The sequence below is a fragment of the Oncorhynchus mykiss genome, chromosome 5 (assembly GCF_013265735.2).
Source record: "Oncorhynchus mykiss isolate Arlee chromosome 5, USDA_OmykA_1.1, whole genome shotgun sequence".
NCBI lineage: Eukaryota > Metazoa > Chordata > Actinopteri > Salmoniformes > Salmonidae > Oncorhynchus > Oncorhynchus mykiss.
Genome location: NC_048569.1, coordinates 67,802,486 through 67,816,096, shown reverse-complemented (window position 1 = coordinate 67,816,096; position 13,611 = coordinate 67,802,486). Strand labels below are relative to the sequence as shown.

At 40.0% G+C, this 13,611-nt stretch overlaps 2 protein-coding genes across 17 annotated transcripts in view; one reads left to right on the top strand and one right to left on the bottom strand.

Annotated features, from left to right (window-relative positions):
* Positions 1-5,502, top strand: part of lrrc7 (leucine rich repeat containing 7) — a 172,955-nt gene extending 167,453 nt beyond the window's left edge. For 9 of the 15 annotated variants that reach the window (XM_036978167.1, XM_036978176.1, XM_036978174.1 and 6 more), the window contains 3 exons: positions 234-326; positions 1,737-1,811; positions 3,060-5,502. In XM_036978167.1, coding sequence (XP_036834062.1) covers positions 234-326; positions 1,737-1,811; positions 3,060-3,167 — 276 coding nt within the window. In that variant the 3' untranslated portion in view covers positions 3,168-5,502. Of the gene's footprint in view, positions 1-233; positions 327-1,087; positions 1,879-2,053 lie in introns of those variants that run through there. The other 6 variants (XR_005051843.1, XR_005051841.1, XR_005051842.1 and 3 more) reach the window with 6 other exon arrangements.
* A 272-nt stretch (positions 5,503-5,774) lies between these two features.
* On the bottom strand, positions 5,775-13,268 carry lrrc40 (leucine rich repeat containing 40). Of its 2 annotated transcripts, XM_021604011.2 has the most exons (15): positions 12,865-13,260; positions 12,525-12,706; positions 12,270-12,343; positions 9,797-9,926; positions 9,557-9,680; positions 9,268-9,407; positions 8,971-9,143; positions 8,593-8,683; positions 8,368-8,413; positions 8,106-8,211; positions 7,818-7,925; positions 7,519-7,629; positions 7,176-7,253; positions 6,899-7,084; positions 5,775-6,587 (listed from the first exon to the last, which is right to left on the bottom strand). In XM_021604011.2, the coding sequence occupies exons 1-15, from the start codon at positions 13,010-13,012 to the stop codon at positions 6,482-6,484; spliced, it is 1,803 nt and encodes a 600-aa protein (XP_021459686.2). In that variant the 5' UTR covers positions 13,013-13,260; the 3' UTR covers positions 5,775-6,481. The 2 variants fall into 2 exon arrangements, with proteins under 2 accessions (XP_021459686.2, XP_036834072.1); XM_036978177.1 differs by lacking the exon at positions 7,519-7,629 and having other exon boundaries at positions 12,865-13,268.
* Between the last annotated feature and the right edge of the window lie 343 nt (positions 13,269-13,611).

Genomic DNA, 13,611 nt, shown 5'->3' with positions numbered 1-13,611 from the left:
CTGTGTTTGTCTCTTTGTACTTCTCTCTCACCCTCTTCCTCTTAGGCATCCTTTCACTCTCCTTCTCTCTCTCTTCCTTTCCCTCTCTCAATCTGGTCGACAACAGATCTCTGAGAAGCCTATATTCTGGCTACCGGTATATAGAGAGGAGAGATTTGCACCACGTAATTGTATCGTAATACAATATCAAATTTATATTTTTGGCAATATGAAGTTTTTGTGTCATTTGGCAGTTCTGTGTGCGGATAGAGAAGAATCCAGGCTTAGGGTTCAGCATCTCAGGAGGAATCAGTGGCCAAGGGAACCCCTTCAAGCCTTCTGACATGGTAAGATTAAAGCAGCTAAATGTTCTCTGTGGGGGTCTGATACTGTGCAGCCTGTGCCATAGGAACATGTTCCATTTTTCTCTGCTGTAGGCTGTTCCTTAAGCTGTTTGAATAACCACTGCACAGCACTGTATGTCTCGCTTCAGAGTTTCCATGGTAACAGGTGCTACTACAGTGCTGCAGTTTACTTGGTTAACTTTGAACCTTTTTATTATATGCCAATAATGAGCAAGAATCAAGAAGAGACTCCACATTTTTGTGGCAATGAATCATAATGTAGACGTAAGGTTGGCAAATGCCCAATAGTTCAATACTGTCTTGTTACCATGGTAACCACAAAGAAAGGATGCAGTGAGAAAAAATGTCCATAGCTTTGCATTTAAACAATTTCTAAATCAGTTAAAATGTTGTTGTTGTTTTTCCCTTGTCGTTTTGAAACATCAAAGCCTAGGGCTGGATTAAATCCTTATCACAGAAGTATCGTGGAAGATCCACGTAAAAATGTAAAGGTAACTTCCGATTTAGATGACATGCAGCGTTTACCGTGAATGTAGTGGCGGGAACATTGCCTTTAAATATCAATTGAGCATAACGTGGATCTTCCGCGAATCCAGTCCCTAGTTTCTTCTCCTTGACATTATATTTGCAGGGTGGAAAGTATTGTAAGCCATGGAAATAGAATTCAAATAAAATTTTGTACACCTTGTTATAGCCATTGAATGTGTTGTATATTTTTGTATGCATATCATCCCCCATCTTAGCACCCCACTGAAAGGTGGTGCATGCTGATTACAGAGGGAATCTTCTGAGGGCCTGCTTTCCTGTGATGCCTCAAGGAGTCCCTGATGTAATACATGAGTCATTAGATGTTAGTAACGTTATTCGGGCTTCAAGTGAGGATTAACTGTGTAACTGTGTTGAATAAGCATCTTCATATGGTATTATGATCATCTTCATATGGTTTAAACGCATGCAAAGATTGGTATATTTATAATCTCTGCCTTGATTAGACATTTTTTTGGAAACATGAAATGTAAAAAAAACTCCTCCACAGTGTCCATAACTTTGTAAATAGCTGGACAAATATCTATATTTTTATCGTATCTGTTTTAGTACTGTTGATATCTTTTCATTAAAGTTCGATGTAAATGCCATTTAAGTACATGTAGTTCTTGAGTTTAACAAACAGAGCACACTCAGAACACTTCCATTTTTGATCTTGAGACAGATCCTTACGATAGTCCAGCTAAACCTATAAAGTTAATGTTGACAATGACATCATCAAAATCATGCACAGAACTTGAGTTCGAGGAAACACAAAAAAAGCGCCAAACACCCAGTTTGAAAGGCAAAGATTCTAAACCATCTTCACCATGTGGTTCCTAACCTCATATCACTTTTGACTTATAGGGTATCTTTGTTACTAGGGTACAGCCTGATGGACCGGCCTCCAACCTGCTTCTGCCTGGGGACAAAATACTGAAGGTAACCATGTTGTTCATCACTGCATCGATCATCATTGTCCTCTGAGTCTGTGAGAGCGCATCCTCCTTCCGCCACATTGCCAGTAGAGGCTTTGCATGTGGCATTTTGTGCTGGACGTACATGTGTCTACCAAGTGAGCATGGTCCTCTGTTTTGACCTCTGTCAAACCTCCAACATGCTTTACTTGTCCCTCAGTCAGGTCTTCCACTAATAGTGCTTATACTGTATGTATCCTAATAAAGGCCCATAGAAGCAGACTGAAAAATGTAAGTGGATAACATACAAGTAAGTAACTTTACTGATATATAGGATTCCTAATGTGATGTTTTATATATAGTATCGACCAGCAATGTAATGATCCCAACTTTTTTGATAACCTTGAAACCCCTGGAGCATTTTCTGCTATTTTTTCTCAACTGTCCTCTCCATCTTTCCAACTTTGCAGCAAAGATTGAATCTGGTCTCTTCCTCTATTTCAGTATTATCAGATCCTCCAATCTCTTCTCGAAAAATACTTTAGGAGTAAACATTTTAGGATGAGCATCAGAGTTCTTCTACCCAATGTGATAAGAAACAAATTGCACACTATGATGTGGTGGTGTATTTAGCTTAGGTAGAGGGCTGTTACTCTAAAAGGGTAATCACCATCACACATACAGTACATAGGGATGAAGCTGTCAAAGTAAGTGTTTACCATAGTGCAGAGAGGGCACTGTACCCCTGTAGATTGTCAGATCCCTGGTCCATGTGAAGCTACTGTTCAGGCTCTATTTGTCAGTCATAAATCCAAACCCATGTCAGTGAAGCCTACATGAACAAGCCAGGCCCTCTGCGCCAATACAACTTAATTGGATTGCAATAGTCTCTACAGTTATTGGCATGTCTGTTATATCTGTGTCGCTTTAAATGTGTGCTAGTAGAAGCCCTTGCCCCTTTCCCCTCGCCCCTTGCTCCTCGCCCACCCGTAGCCTGCAGAAGCAGGCACTTCTCTACTCTCTCCACAGATACAAGTGTTAGCTGAAGGACAGACCTCTAAAGACCAGCTTCTCTCCTCCTTCTCTCCTTTACAGCATGACCTCCTTCTCTTCCTGTGTGCATCTCTCTGCTCTTCCTCTCCTCTTTTCCTTGACAGTGTTGTGTTTCTATCTCCTGAGCTAGGACTGTTTCCAGTCCTCTCCGTGCTGCCCCTCCCTGCCCCTCCTCACCCCCTTCACTCTGTTCACCTTCTGCTTCATTTTTGCATTGCAGGGCAATGGACATAGTTTTTTACACATGGAACATGAAACTGCTGTCTCTCTTCTGAAGAATTTCCAGAAACCTGTGGACTTGGTAATCTTGAGGGAGAGCACAATTTAAATATTTTTTATAACACCATTGCTTCTTGCCCAAACGGTTTGTGGAAATGTGTACAACCGATTTTTATCTATGAACAGAGACATTTGCCAATTGCTGGACCAATGGCAAATACTAGTGCCAAATGTACTATAGGATACATATCTTATAACCTATCTATGAATTTTGTGTAAACAGGAAATGTATATTCTGAGTTGATGTGAATGAAAGTCATTTTTCTCATTCAGCCCGAGGCTGTAGGTTGGAGTAATTTCATGTTATTTCTATTTATTTGATCTTTGTTTTTATTTCGAAGTTTTTGCTTATTTATATTGCCTTTTATTTTGTACCTTTTTCATTGGAGCTTCTCATTTTACTCTCAGAGCATGAAAACACACTAGCTCTTTAGAAATTACATTCACCATAAACACTGCCTCAACTTTGTATATGCCTTGTGTAAATATTTTCATTTACAATAAAGACATGAACAGTAGAGAGGGGAATGGTACTGAAAATATTATAATTGTTTGTTACAGAAGAAAGAAATCGCACTTGTCTCCAACCTTAATACAGGGCCAACTTATAAAATGCTTTTTTATTTTTTATTATAGCTTTTCCCACCGGTTGATTTAATTGTTTTAAAACTATGTCGCTCACTGTACCCAACCAGTCACTGCATTCTGTGAACTAGAATGTTTGTAGGTGCTCAATGCTCAATCATGTATATGTATATGTTTACACACATGAGCATAATTGAAGTAGAAGCAATATTCTATCCCAACGTGACAAGACTACCCTAGAGGGCCATCTGCTGGCTATATTCTGTGGTTTCCCATAATTGTGCCAAGGAGTATGTAATGTATACATAGCCCCACATTCATTTACAGAAAAATCCATTGTTTGTGCACTTAAGCACAATTGTAACATCGTTTCTCATCTGTTTGTCTGTGTTTCTATAAAAAACATTTGAGTGGTTTTGTTCGCACTGATTTGAAGTGGTGTGAGTAATATTGCTTAGCTTTTCAGCACCACTCTGTGGAACACCAATGACTTTTTAGAACATTTCAAGCTCAGTTTATTATGAGTACGCATCATTGGAGAAGTATTAATGAGAGAACTATGATGTTTTTTTTTTCAACAATGCCACTGCCCAGAATAAGCATTTCACCCTGTTACATTTCTGGATGGATGTTCATTTTAAGCTCTGATGTTACAGCATGGTCTTTGAATATGTTTTTGGGATGCATTGTGTTTTGAAATAGATTTTAGGGTCTCTCTTATAAAGAGATTTCTCTCTTTTTGCAAACCAATGAGATTATTATATTGTGAAAATTGGTGCCATTTTATCCCAATCAAAAACATATTCCTTATGAGCCCTGACAATTTTTCATAACATTTTTGTCTAATGTAGCATCAAATGTGACATTCTTGAGAAAAACTAAGCACCTATAACTCTATGGAAGGACCCTGGTTGAATTTGTGCCAAGCTAAGCTGGTAAGTGGTACTTCGGTATCCAGTCAATTATGAGTTCAAATATTCAAGATATTGTTCCAGAAAGTTTGATAATATAATTATTTTTACTAAATGTTTTCAGGTAATTATTCGGAATATATTGATATACCTTTGCTCAAATATATAGCTTTGCTCAATTTGCGAGATTTTATAAGGACAATGAAAGAGTATGGATGAAGATCTTACGACTTGAAGAAAAGCTCTACTATCAAATGTATTTCTACAGTAATTGTGAATTTGTGTTATACAAATATTATATATATGTATATGAATATAAAAATAGTCATTTTTGTATGTGTTTAAAATACAATTAAATATAAAAAAGTGAATATATGGTAATATTCAGTCAAATTGCAGTATTGATGTAAATAATTGTGAATGAAAACACATTGAGATAATTTATTCATAGATTGTGAATGTACTCCAAGCTTCTGCAGTATGAAGACTCACTGGACTTGAATGCTGCTTCATTTTTTGTGCAAAAAGTAATTTTAACTATTGAAAGAGAATTATTCTGTTTAGTTGGACAAATTTAGTGAATTTATTATACTATTTATTTGCACATGCAAGTTTAATCCTTCCAGTTTTATTTCTGTATTAACACAAAGAAATGTAATTGGTAAAGTATATATTGTGTGTTTAGATTGCATTTCACAGATGCTATCTGTACATATTTAAGATACATTTTTATTAAAAAAATATTATAAAATTGAACGAAAAATGCTGTGCAGCAAATACAGAGCCATTTTCGGCTTTGGAAGTACAATTTTTCAGTATTTAAGAAGTGTTTTGAATAATGTATAAAAGTATATTGTACAAATAATAAAAATGTCACTTGTTATTTTTCATGGTCCTCTGTGGTCTTTATACAATCCCATCAAAACCAGTATTTTCTTCCCCTAAATTAGGAAGTTAATTTGTCACTCTTGATAACAGCATCTGCTAAATGACTAAAATGGAATATTTCATGGTAAGTCTGGTATCTTACTGCCATCTATCACACTTGACTTTCCATGACTAGGTGGTGTTTTGCCACATAAAAATATTATTTTTCTAAACAGTACCATACTGTGAATTTATTAAAGACTATAACAAAGGATCAAAGCACCAAACACATCTGCCTTGTACACATTTAATGTGGTTGGAATTCAATCATTATTGTGGTTGGAGTCATTGAAACAGACATGGTTCAATTGTCTTACTCAGTTTTCATGAATACAATGACAGAGTGCATGCAAGTTCTTCTGTTTCACATCAAAAGCAACTGAAGAACAGATGTTTTTTTTTCAGGCTATTAGATATGTTGTTACACTATCTCAATGTCATTACAAATGAATTATTGAGAATGATATAACATTTTAAAATGTCTCGTTTGGATCAGAGTATCAAACAGGCCAAGGCCAAATCAGTAGAAGTGTCAGATTATCTTGCAATTGCCAGACATTATGTTAAACATTGAATGCAAAACTTTCCTAAAGAATAAGCTTAGTGGAATTGCTATTGTTTTTCCATATATTGAGAAAAATAACCCACACTAAGACAGGCTTTTCAGCTTGGAATGCAATTCAAATATTGCCATTGGTAGAAGATCTTGTAAACATTGTTACAGCAGTCTCCCAGTAGTAATCATTCAAACTTTATATCTTATATCAAACAAGAGAAAGTACACTTCAAATCATTAGGCTCGAATGTCATGAACACTTTTACAGAATAATGGCAGTTAGTTTCAAGCCAAAAACAAACACTGATTAATCATAAAATTGTACTTTCTCATTTGATGTTGTAGTTGTGTGTGTTGTGTCTCATTTGGCTTTAATGCAGTTGACTATGTAGGGATCCTGCTTCGTAGGTACTCCAGGACAGCATCAGTTCCTCTGGATACAATGGCTGCTCTGGGGTTGCGGAAAGGATTTCCATCCAGCATGAGGGCTCTAAATGAAAGACGAGAGAATTAGTGAGACCAGCTTCAAATATTGATATACAAACACATACTTCCCTCTATACAACAACAGCTCGGCGCAAAATCACAACTATATGGATCACTGAGTTGGATGCCCTAGCGCATATACCTTTGCTGATTGCTATTCAACACCATACCTGACACAAATAGCACAGTTCCTGCAGCTTCCACCCCTATCTAAATAAAACCAGATATGACCACGCTTTTTGAAATCCTGTCCAGTTATATCTTCGTCACATCATATATTGTCCCCTAAACACAGTGTCACATCCCGGTCCCTACCTCAGGCTCGTACAGTTGCCCAGTTCAGGTGGCACCTGCATGATGTCATTGTTCTGCAGGTCCAGAGTGGACAGCTTGTCCAGAGCTTTGAGCTGCAGTGGGTTAATGGCTCCCACTTGGTTATTACTGATAAGAATGGTCTCCAGGCTAGGAACCCGGTACAGCACCTCTGGGAACAACTTAAACCTGTCAAAATATGACATGAATTTGAATCCGTTTCTACCAATCATCTGTGTACAGCACGATGACTACATTCCTTTAAGACCAGAGTGCTTACCTGTTGAATGACAGTGTGATGCTCCGCAGTTTCATTAGGGCCTCAATTTCCATTGGTAGAGATGTCAAAAGATTGTTTCTGAGGGAAAAGCCAAAATAAAAACTGCATATTACAAATGTCTCACATGCACCGATGTACCATCTTAAGCAAATGTACCAATTTTAGACCGGGTTAAAACAATGCTCCCACCAGAAACACCTCGGAGTCTAAAAAAGGTTGAGCCTCTCGTTTCACTGACCTCCGCAACACAAACGCTACTTTTATTTGGAAAGACAAGGCCTTCAGATATTTGAGCTGTAGAGCTGACAGATGTGCTGTGGAGGCTGATTGTCAGTTTATGTACCTGAGGTCTATGTGTGCCAGCTGCTGCAGCATGCAAAACTCCAAGGGGAGGCTGGTCAGCTTGTTAAACCCCAGGTTGATGTCAGAAACAGAGTCCTTCAACTCCACAACCCTGAGGACCAAGCAGAGACTCATTCAAACTCACCCAACATTATCACCACAACAGTCCTACTGTATCTGACATTCTCTATCAATGGCTTTGTGGTGACTTTTAGGAGTGGTGTGATTCTTCTCACACTGAGGGTTTTTCCTCCATAGGCCCAGACTGTGGTGTGAAGTCACTGATTACAAGCAAGGTACCTGGGAGGTACTGCAGCCAGCTGGTTCTTGCTGAAGTTGACACTGGCAACAGGCTCACTTCCCACAGCATCAAACACATCATCAGGAACACATGCCATCTGCTTCTCACTGGAACCAGGGTCACACACAAAGCAACAGTTTACTGACAACACTTCACTACATCACAACTACCCTCATGCTGTGGCAACACAATATCATTTTGTGGTAGAACGTTTGAGTTTTTAACTTTCCCAGAATGTCTTAACTGAGCTTCAAACACGGCACAAAAATAATAGTTGACACACACACCTGTAGTCCAATGTCTTCCGTGTTTTAATGGTGTGCACGTTGATCTTCGCCTGACTGGGCAGAGTCATGGCAGTGTCAGGCTCATCTCCTTTGCCATCTGAATCCTCTACAGATCCAAATGAAAATGTCAGTCCAATGATATGAGACAGTCTGGTAAATCAACAGCGGCCTTTCCACAAAACCTTGCAAAGTAAATAAAAGGGTCTATTCACTGAATACGAGAACCTTCTGCATAGACAGAGAAAGACAAACATCCTTGTACCTTTTATTCGACCCCTCAAGTACTTCAGCAATTCATTGGTTCCTTTCTGTGAAGGACACAAAAGTCATATCCTTTCACAGAACTGACTTGCCTAGTTAAATAAAATAAATAAAAGGTAAAAAATAAAAATGGCTACATTGCAACTCTACAGTGAGGTTCATTGAGTTCTACTGAAGTGGTGAAACTGTAGTAGCTTCCAGAAGGTTGTCGTCCTAACTCACTCACAGTCAAGAGGTCTCGGCGGATGCCTCTCAGAGGGTTGCCCTCTAGAGTCAGGATCTTCAGCTTGGGCAGGAGGGCAAGGGCAGCTGGCAGACTGGCTCACGCATACAAGGGAGAAATGCAGTAGCACAGCCATAAGATATCCAGGCAGCTAAACACTACACAGGACATTTTGGGGTGTTTTCACTTGTGAGCTTTGTTCTTATTTAATTGGTTTATATTTGTGCTGTGTATAAATATGTTATATGCACTGATGAAAGAGGCTAAATCAACTAAATAATAAACAAATGAGTTAAGAATAACAGCACACGACCTGTGAGGTGGACCAAGTACATTAACCACTGAGGAGAGACCAGGGGAGATCTGATCAGGCAAACCTACCTGCTGATGTCATTGTTGACTAGGTCTAGGCGCTCCAGGCCTTGGAGTAGTTTGATTTCCTCAGGGAGAGTCTTCACCTTGTTGTCCCTCAGCTCCAATACACTCAGAGTGCTCAGGTGTTTCAGGTGCTCTGCCTCCAGCACCTCAATCTGGTTATTACCAACATGCAGCTCCTACCAGACATGTGATAGAAAGCTGTCAGAGTTTGCATAGGGCACTTGTTTACAATTCATTCATACAGGTGATCTCATTGAGACTCAAACATTCCTTCTCAAAGGAAATCATCAGTGTCCTTACCTTGAGCCTTGAGGAGGGCAGTTCAGGAAGAAAGCGCAGTTTGTTGTGTCTCAGATAGAGCTGCTCTAAAGACGCCATTTGAGACAAGACAGGAGGTATGCTCTCAAGCTGATTGTGTGTGCAGTCCAGCAGTCTCAAATCTGTGGAGGCGTTCATACAGGATGTTATGCTTCAGCCATGTTCATGTCAACAATATAACAGTGGATGCATCCATTTCTAAAGGGTAGGCAGTACATACAAAAACTAAACAACACACAAACCAAAACATATGCTGCCATTTCCATCTTACTTTTCATGACACTGATTCCTGAGGGGAGGCTCTTCAGCTTGTTGTGGGAGAGGTTCAGCTTCACCAGATGGTTCAAGTTGCCCAGACTGTCAGGGACGTCAGTTAGCTGGTTGTTGGAAAGATCCTTCCACCAACAATACAAAAACAAGTCAGCGAGATCATCCAAAGAGTTAATCTAAGATAATCACTTTGTTACACTGACACATTTTAGTAGTGTTTCATTGCAAGTTCTGAACTTACGATATCATCCAGGTTAGTGAGCAATCCCACTCCCTCTGGCAGGTGCTCCAGTAGATTCTGCTGCAGCTGGAGACAGGTGAGGTTCTTCAGACTCCATATCTCCTCCGGAAACTCTTTCAGTTTATTGTGACTGCAACAGAGAGGTAATGGGTGTGGGTATAATTTGTGGAACATTCCAACAGGAATCTATTCCAAAAACATTGTAAATAACAAGGTTGCTAACAAATAACGCATTAAAAAAAAATGTGTGCCCTCAAAGCTCATCACTAAGCTAAGGACTCCAGCACTAAACCCCTCCCTCTGAAACTGGATCCTGGACTTCCTGATGGGACGTCCCCAGGTGGTAAGGGTAGGTAACAACACATCCACCACGCTGATCCTGAACACAGGGGCCCCCTCAGGGGTGCGTGCTCAGTCCCCTCCTGTACTCCCTGTTCACTCATGACTGCACGGCCAGGCACAACACCATCATTAAGTTTGCTGATGACACAACAGTGGTAGGGAGGAGATCAGAGACCTGACCGTGTGGTGCAAGGACAACAAACTCTCTCTAAATGTGAGCAAGTCAAAGGAGATGAATGTGGACTACAGGAAAAGGAGGACTGAGCACGTCCCCATTCTCATCAATGCGGCTGTAGTGGAGCAGGTTGAGAGCTTCAAGTTCCTTGCCGTCCACATCACCAACAAACGAACATAGTCCAAGCACACCTAGACAGACCTGAAGGGGGATAGGCTGTCGTGCCCTCTTCACGAGACTGAAAATATTTGGCATGGGTCCTCAGATCCTCAAAAGGTTTTACAGCTGCACCATCGGTTGCATCACTGCCTGGTATGGCAACTGCTCGGCCTCCAAACGCAAGGCACTACAAAGGGTAGTGTGCACGGCCCAGTACATCACCGGGGCTAAGCTTCCTGCCTTCCAGGACCTCTATACCAGGTGGTGTCAGAGGAAGGCACTAAAAACTGTCAAAGACTCCAGCCACCCTAGTCGTAGACTGTTCTCTCTGCTACCGCACAGCAAGCGGTACCGGAGTGCCAAGTCTAGGTCCAAGAGGCTTCTAAACAGCTTCTACACCCAAGCCATAAGACTCATGAACAGCTAATCAAATGGCTACCCAGACTATTTGCATTGCCCCCCTTCTATGCTGCTACTCTCAGTTACTATCTATGCATAGTCACTTTAATAACTCTACCTACATGTACATATCACCTCGACACCGGTGCCCCCGCACATTGACTCCATACCGGTATCCCATGTATATAGCCTCGCTATTGTTATTTACTGCTGCTCTTTAATTATTTGCTATTCTTATCTCTTAATAAAAAATACAGTGCCTTGCGAAAGTATTCGGCCCCCTTGAACTTTGCAACCTTTTGCCACATTTCAGGCTTCAAACATAAAGATATAAAACTGTATTTTTATAGACTGGGACGGAGATTTGTCTTCCAACAAGACAATGATCCAAAACATAAAGCAAAATCTACAATGGAATGGTTCAAAAATAAACATATCCAGGTGTTAGAATGGCCAAGTCAAAGTCCAGACCTGAATCCAATCGAGAATCTGTGAAAAGAACTGAAAACTGCTGTTCACAAATGCTCTCCATCCAACCTCACTGAGCTTGAGCTGTTTTGCAAGGAGGAGCAAAAACGATGTGCAAAACTGATAGAGACATACCCCAAGCGACTTACAGCTGCAATCGCAGCAAAAGGTGGCGCTACAAAGTATTAACTTAAGGGGGCTGAATAATTTTGCACGCCCAATTTTTCAGTTTTTGATTTGTTAAAAAAGTTTGAAATATCCAATAAATGTCGTTCCACTTCATGATTGTGTCCCACTTGTTGTTGATTCTTCACAAAAAAATAGTTTTATATCTTTATGTTTGAAGCCTGAAATGTGGCAAAAGGTCGCAAAGTTCAAGGGGGCCGAATACTTTTGCAAGGCACTGTAAATACAAATTGGGGGGGTATTTTCGTAAAACTGCACTGTTGGTTAAGGGCTTGTAAGTAAGCATTTCACTGTAAGGTCTACACCTGTTGTACTCGGAGCATGTGACAAATAAAATGTATAGCGGCAGAATAAGATACAGGGTAGGGAGTGGGCTATTTAATTAAGTTTTTCACTCACCATGTTTATTCTGAAAAATGTCTGTCCTCACTCTGGTAACCTATGGATAAACATTAAGAATAAGCTACGTGGTGAGTTGATGCCTATTAGGCAGCTAGTTCGCTAGGTGAATTGATCATGTTACTTTGTATGCATTGTTTGTTAGCAACCTTGTACTTTACGAAGTTATTGGAACAGATTCCTGTTGGAATGTTCCACAAATTATACCCACCCAGTTAACGGACAGCATTTTAGCAGAAAGTCAGTATAGAGGAAAGAGACCTCTTCTTTCTTTATAATGGAAGTGATTCCTGGTGTGCATTTCTCATTTGTTGAGTAACTTTAGTTGACAAAATCCTCACATACCTCAGACTGAGTTTCTGAAGATGTTGCAACTCTCCAATAGATATGGGTAATGAGGTAAGCTGATTATCATGGACCTTGGGAAAGTGGAAAGACAAGACAGAATGTCAGAGGGTCATCGTAAACATCAAACTTGTCAAAGTAGTTTCTCCCATAAATCTTGGGAGCATAGACCTTCCATTCAAGTTTTGAAAGGGCCTAGTCGATCACTTCTTAAATCAGGCAACACAAAACACGGCAGAAAAAAACAATACCCACATCCAAAACAGTAAGGGCTGGCAACAGCTTGACATCCTCTGACAGAGCTTCCAGCTTGTTTGAAGAGAGAAGCAGCTTGGTCAGATCTGTCTGGTCCCACCAGCGATCATCTGCTCCAAAGGACAAGTTCTGTTTGGCCTCCTCAGGTGTGTCTAAGTTCAGCCTCCAGACACTTTGTGGGACTAAGTGCAGAATAGTGGTAAAATGGTTAGCATTAGCATAACGTTACATGCATTCATTCAAGTTGTCATCAATCAATCAACCAACCAATCAACACCATACCCATCTCATGATGTGTCATCATGATAAATAGGCAGAGTCTTTCTTCCCTGACAGTTACCTTCAGTCAGCCCTCGCCCAGACAAATTGAGCTGCCCGCTTTTTCTGGCGGTTTTCAACAATCCATAAGGGACCGCACCCGGTTCCTCTTTTTCTGATCTAAATCCTGCTCTAGAATCCACTTTGGCACCTCTTTTAAAGCGTGACATTGTTCATATGTTGTTAGTGCCACTAACTTTGTCTAACCAGCTTGTTAGTCATGCCAATAATGTTAGCTAGCTAGCTCGCAATGTATTTATAAATTGCCGATAGAAAACTAAATTTAGGAGCCAAGCATTTCATAAGCCTTTCTGGGTAAAACGATCATTTCCGGTTCAAATGTGAATATTTAATTGTAAAAGTCATTCTTCAGAATTATAAACGTTGTAAAAAGCGATGTATATTGAATTGTTAATTGATGTAGCTTTATCTGAAATAGGAATTAGTAATGCTCGATATAATTCACTTTTCGCTATTTTATCCAACGATGCACCCGGATTTCAATATGGACTCTTAGTTTGGTAGTACGTGAAAACCTTGACCCGGAAAAGGTTGAGCAGCTGAGTCAAAGACAGTACAGTATTAGAAACTCAATGGCTGTTGGATGAGTTGGATTCACTGAGGTATAATAAGAACAGTTTTGGCCGGGGTAGGCCGTAATTGTAAATAATAATTTGTTCTTAACTGAGTTGCCTAGTTAAATGAAGGTTAAATATTGTAACGACCCTGGGTTTATAAGCGCAGAAATCGACTCTGCCGCACGAATGCT